The following is a 5,982-nucleotide window of genomic DNA, read 5'->3' as shown; positions in this document are numbered from 1 at the left end:
ATATATTAGTTCCACTGTAAATAGAAAAAGAGAAGAGTAAATTTCCACCAAAAAACACAGAAACTTTTAGATGAATTTCAGAAATATAAAAAAAAGAAACAAAAAAAAAAAACAGTGAAAACGTGTCAAAGTCTGAACTGATCTTTTTTCAAGGCAAGTCTGATCTTTTCTTGTCACAGTGACATGAAGAATGAGTGAAAAGAGCAAATGTGAAGCTTAATCCATGTAAAAAAAACAACTATAACTGCTAAACATGGTAGGGGCCACATCATGCTAAGGGTCTGTTCTGTGAAAGTAGACAGAAACTTATTTGGTATTAGAATTAGATAATGGTACAAAGCACTCAGAAAACTGGTCAAGGGGGTGGATATACTGTAAAACCACAATCTTACCAAGTATGTTTCTTTTTATCTTAATACATTTTCCTCATGTTGTAAGTGAAATAATCTCCCAATAATATTATTAGTTGACTCAAAACAAACCAATTTGTTGCTGAAAAGTTGCTTGTGAGTTAGGTTGATTTTATTTCAAATGTACTGAGGAATTTGCACAGGAATATATAAATATATCAAAAATACTTGGTGAGATTTTGAGGGTTTTTTTGCAGTGTTTTTTGCAGGTTCTGCTTCTTAAATTGCTTCTTCCTGAATTGAGTTTGAGCCTTTTTGAGCGTTGATGGTCAGACACAGTCAACCCATTTTTGTCACAATTACAATGAGAATGTTTTTGGAAGTCAAGGTGAGGCCTTCAAACCTCTAAACACAGATTCAGGCTGTTTTGGTGCTAATTTCATAGGAGTGGACTACTTTTAGATGCTTTAACGTCGCCTCTAATTCACCTTATATGACTAAAACTCAGGTACAAATGTTTCGACACACATTAACTGACACCAAACACATCCAAACTTTCTAAATTTCTAGGACAGCTTTGCGCGTAATCCCTTTGAAGATGTATGCACTATTCTCAAAAGGGAGGTCAGTGCCAAGAAAACAACCACATTAAATAATCTCTACCCGAATTATACCAGAAAAATGGTGATCGCTGCACAAAACTGGTTGTTTATGGACTTCTGGCAACTTGTGTAGTTTCTGTTTTTACAGTGTTTCCACCCCGTAATCAGTTTTCTGTTCGTTCTGGTTCAGGGTGAGTTGTGATACCTCACTGTTTGTATCTTCAGACAAGTTTGAGTAATGAAGAAAAAAATATGATTCCAAGCTGAAAAATGAAATTTAACCACTTTCATCCTCATGTCTAATCCTCTAAAATACAACCTCGTCTCACTGTCGACTTTATTTGTCCAGAACTTTGTGGTGACCCTGAATAAACTGTTCCATGTTAATCTTCCTTAATTTGGGGTTTTTTACTGTTTCCTATTCCTGTTTTGACCCTTTTGGTTTCGCACATATTTGGGCAGTGATGCGTCCCACTGCAATCCCACGCATGGCAGCCCAAACCTCTCGCTCGCTCCCTCATGCACCGAACGCCCACTCGCGCCCACTCCCGTGCCAAAGCTCGTGCGGCAGCGTTGAGACGCCCCCGACATTCCTGAGGCCATTGTCACTTCCCCTGGACTTAAAAACAACAACAACAAAAAAACAGAATTATACAGACACATTAACTACATCTTTAAATCTTTAGACTTTTTGGTTGACCTAGTTGGGATTTGGTTTGTCTGACATTTGAGACTAAACTCTTTTCACTGATGCACTACAAAAAGGAATTTTAAATATGAGTCATTACAATTGTTTATATTCTAAACAAGCATCTTAGTTTGTAAAGATGGTGTCATACTTCAGATAAATTCAACCACTAGCTACTTTATTTTTATAAGAATTTCTGCCGAAACATGTCATGGGAATTAAGCTGAATTAAGGTTCAGGTGGCCACAGGGTGGATTTGTTTATATGGGCCGTGTTGCAAATGAGTGAATCAGCGCAGTTGAAGCTATGCTGCAAGACTTGAGGTTGAGAAAGTTTTTGCGTTGGAGCAAGAATTTAACCTCAGATCCACCTTTTACTAGTTTCACAACAGTGATAATGCTAGCGTCAAAACTGAGGTGACACGTAAAACCCTGAGAAAGTTTTATTGTTAGAGTCAGAATTTAATCTTACATTCACAATTTACTAGTTTCTCATGTTTTGCCTCAGTTTGACGCTAACGCTAGCGTCAAACTGAGGTGACACCTTAACCCTGACTACAAATGCTAAGCTGTGTTGTTCATTGCTAACAACAGCCTGAGGGTTAGCAAGGCTATTCTGTTAGCATGTTTGATTTTTACCACTAGTGGAAGCCGTAAACTTACATTCCTACTCCAACACAGAAACCACCAGTCTCTTGTGACAGGTCTATAATCCATCCACTGTCTTCCGCTTATCAGAGATCAGGTCTCATGGGGCAATGGGTCAAAGGGAGGATATCCAGATGTCCTTCTCTCCCATCGACGAGGGCTGGAGCACAGTCTGTGGTCTATTGGTCTGTAACACTAATTGATAATATATAACAGAATATAAACGAATCAGCCTTACCGTTCTCAACTGTATAGCGCAACAATGACGAGAGACATCGACGTAACTGAACCAAAATATTCAGTTAAACTCCTATTGAAATGCAATATAGTAGTAAATGCCTATTGACCGTTGTTTACAACCTTATATTATTGATATAAACTTAAATGATTTTAACGTCTAGCATTTAGCACCTCTAAGGCTAACTTCCCAGTTCACTTTTCGTCTCTCACTTGGAGTCTTTTCTCTCCTTTTCAACATGATCCAGATCACATGATCTTTCATTGTGTCACTAATTTTGTTTAACAAGTACACTTTATAAAAGTCATTTATCTTGTAGCTGTCAAACCTGTAATTTATACTTGTTGCAATGATTAACTKTTTTTTTTTTTTTTTTTTTTAGATAATATTTTCTAAATTTGCTTCTCATCGATTGTTTATTTACCTATTCTAAAGCACTTTAGATTTGTTTTCGTCTTGAAATGTTATTTCTACACTCTTTAACAGTCTGTTTTATCAGAACACCTGATAAGAAGCTGCACTTTGCCCAACCCTGGTGTGGCAGCAGTTCCCTGTAACTGTTGCTCAATAAGGAGGAAACTCCGCCGCCCTGCTGGAGTTCTTATCTATTCAGTACAAGGCGGGACTCGGGTGAAACCGGTTTGTGTTACCTGGGCGGGGGTTCCCAGAAATCCTCCCTTATGACGAAATAGACACCAACATGCCCATATTTGGGCACGCCCGTGCGTAATTCGGAAAGGCACTGTACGTGCTGTACGTAAAAACACGGAAACCAGAACTCTGGTTGTATAAGTGCACACTGGGAGAGATAGACAAATAACTGTTAGCAGTTATAGTGCAATAGAAAAAAAAAATCCCTCTCATTTTCCCATTGATTAAGCAATATGTAAARAATTATAATAAAACAAAGACCACTCAAGTCGTTTTCTTTCATTTCAAAAGACAATTTACTTAAATACAAGTCACAAATAATATTTTAAAAAAAAGAAGAGACAATGTAAACATTGGACAAAAGTTTGCCTGGATCAACCGGGCAAACAAAAATAACTTACAAAGAATAAATGCAGCATTGCAAAAAAAAAAAAAAAAAAAGTACAAAGTACAAAGTAGTACAATAGTCATTCCCATTTTCTACCATTAGTAAACCCGACTTAATGTGCGCCAGTGCCCGCTGTTTTGCTCAGCCTGGATGCTGAAGTGTTGAATGGTCCTATGAGCGGTGACCAGCATCCGAAAGTACCATTTCAAATCAGTCCCGGTCAGAGCGGTCTGCAGTCGGCTCCGTGCAGCTGGCCGCGCCGTCCAGAGCCGCACGTCGCAGAACGTGTCTCCAGTGTTTATTACTTCTCAGTCATTTAGCAGTCCGTRTGTWTGTGTGAGTTCGTGGCCCTAAAACGCCTCAAGTTTGCTGGTGAGCATCAGCTGACARCCGCTGCTCACGTGCGTTAGGACCTTCTGTTTGAGCTGGGCCACCTGGTCCCGCAGCACCGACGCCGTGTTGGACAGCCCGGCGTTGTCGCTCTTCAGAACCTTGACCTTCTCCTCCAGCCGGGCGATGCGCTCCAGCTTGCGCCGCCTGCACTTGGTGGCGGCGAGTCGGTTCCGCAGCCGCTTGCGTTCCGCCTTGATGCGTTCCTGGGTCTCCAGGTCGATAGGGGACATCGGCGGCGAGCCGTCGCTGCTGAGCAGGTCCGGCACGGTCTGGGGCTCCTCTTTGAGGGCGACCAGCCGCTGCGGGTGCATGCCGGAGCCCAGGTGCGCGTGCTGGAAGAGGTGTCCCGCGGGCGCCGACGTATGTGTGTGGCTCTGTTGCTGCTGCTGCTGCTGCTGTTGCTGGTGAGGCGGCAGATAGCTGATGGTGGCGGTGGGGTAGCTGGAGGCGGAAGAGAGCGTGCTCGCGTTCGGACAGTACGCGTTCAGCGTCGTGTAGATGGGAGCCTCGGGCTGCAGCGCGGAGCCGAAGACGCTAGAGGCCGCCGCCGAACACGTCGTAACCCCGCCGGCTCCGATGGAGACGTTCGGAGGGGGCATCTGGTTCATCTTGTGGAGCTCGTCCAGCGCCTTCACGAAGCCCTCCGCGAATCCCTCCTGCTCGTCGGTGATGCCCCGGTTGTAGAAATACTGTCCCGGCGTGGGACTAGTGATCACCCCGTTGCTGTTTTGGATGATGAGCCGCTCCAGCTCCGGGGAGGCGAGCTTCAGGGACCCGACGTCCGGCTGGCCCCCTTGGTAAGGGTCCGCCTCGGCCCTCAGCTGAGACTTCAGGTTGCGATAGGGCTCTGTCAAGTTCAAATTCATATTCTGCTTTAGCACCTTGTAGTCGTGCATGGCTGCATCTGAGTGGCCGTAAGCCGACAGGAACGAGTCGTCATGGTAAAAAGGCTGTTCCATCTTTGTTGACATAAAGTCGTAAAGGATGAAAAACAAAAACAAAACAAAAAATAAAGGTGGAAGCTTACCGGCTGCTTCTAGAAAAAAATAAACCAATCTCTGTTATAATGAGCAATAATCAGCAGCTCGGGTTGTTTCTGTCAAATGTCCCCAAATCTGTCCGAAAATGAAAACAGGATAAAAAAAGAGAAAGCGAATGTCCAACAAATCTCTCTTCAGCTCAGTGTCAGCAGGTAAAAGTGTTTTGGTTTTTTCTTCTTCTGTCCTTTTTCTCAATTTCTGCTGTGTACACAATCCTGTCCAGTTCTCCTCACTCCTGTCTTGCTCCGGTGGTGAGGTGTGTTCGGTCCCGGTCAGAGTCGCTCTTTATATATATACACACACACAGACACATGCTTGACGGAGCGCTCTCATTGGCTGCTCCCTCCGTCGCCACGTCACTGCGTCGTCGGGTGACGCCAATGCCGGGAAGAGGCGCCTGTAAACAAGCCTGTAGGCAAGAGAGAGGCGCACCAAGGAGGGATGGCAACGGAGAAATAACCCGACGCAGTCCGTCCACACACCGCCTCCTGCGTCCGTACGATCTACATAAAATGCCCGTTAGATAACCGAGGTTGCGAAGTTATCAAATCAAAATTCCTCTCACTCGTTTTGCTCTTTCATTCATTTGTTTATTGTCAAACTACAGAGGAAATCACTGTTTCTTTCCATATCCGATCGGAGCATTATAAAACATGCTCCTCCGTTGTTCTTTTTTTTTTCCTGTTAGATGTAAAATATGCTGTAAATATTGAGATGTTTGGCTGTTTATTGCGAGCACTCGTATAGAGGAAGTTGGTTGAGCCTTATATGTGTATGCTCTTATATGGGCATGGTGACGAGTTGTTCCTCCAGAAGGGCTACCAAAAAGCCACGCCCCTTCAGGCGTCCTTCCAGCAGCATTCCTTCTCCTGTGTAAACTCAATCCATGCTGGTGGGAAGCTAGGGACTTTTCCCCCCAGAAAGGGGAGCAAATTGGCTTCAAAGTCAGTAGATTTAGGAGACAGAATATGTTGTGTGTATATAT

The 5,982-nt window shown here is 43.6% G+C and overlaps 1 protein-coding gene across 1 annotated transcript; it reads right to left on the bottom strand.

Moving 5' to 3' along the window:
- Nucleotides 1-3,442: 3,442 nt before the first annotated feature.
- junbb (JunB proto-oncogene, AP-1 transcription factor subunit b) lies at nt 3,443-5,272 on the bottom strand. The gene has a single exon (XM_008415421.2). The coding sequence runs from the start codon at nt 4,926-4,928 to the stop codon at nt 3,915-3,917; it is 1,014 nt and encodes a 337-aa protein (XP_008413643.1). The 5' UTR covers nt 4,929-5,272; the 3' UTR covers nt 3,443-3,914.
- Between the last annotated feature and the right edge of the window lie 710 nt (nt 5,273-5,982).

The sequence above is a fragment of the Poecilia reticulata genome, linkage group LG8 (genome assembly GCF_000633615.1).
Source record: "Poecilia reticulata strain Guanapo linkage group LG8, Guppy_female_1.0+MT, whole genome shotgun sequence".
In the NCBI taxonomy this organism is placed as follows: domain Eukaryota; kingdom Metazoa; phylum Chordata; class Actinopteri; order Cyprinodontiformes; family Poeciliidae; genus Poecilia; species Poecilia reticulata.
This window is presented reverse-complemented; position numbering and strand designations above follow the sequence as displayed.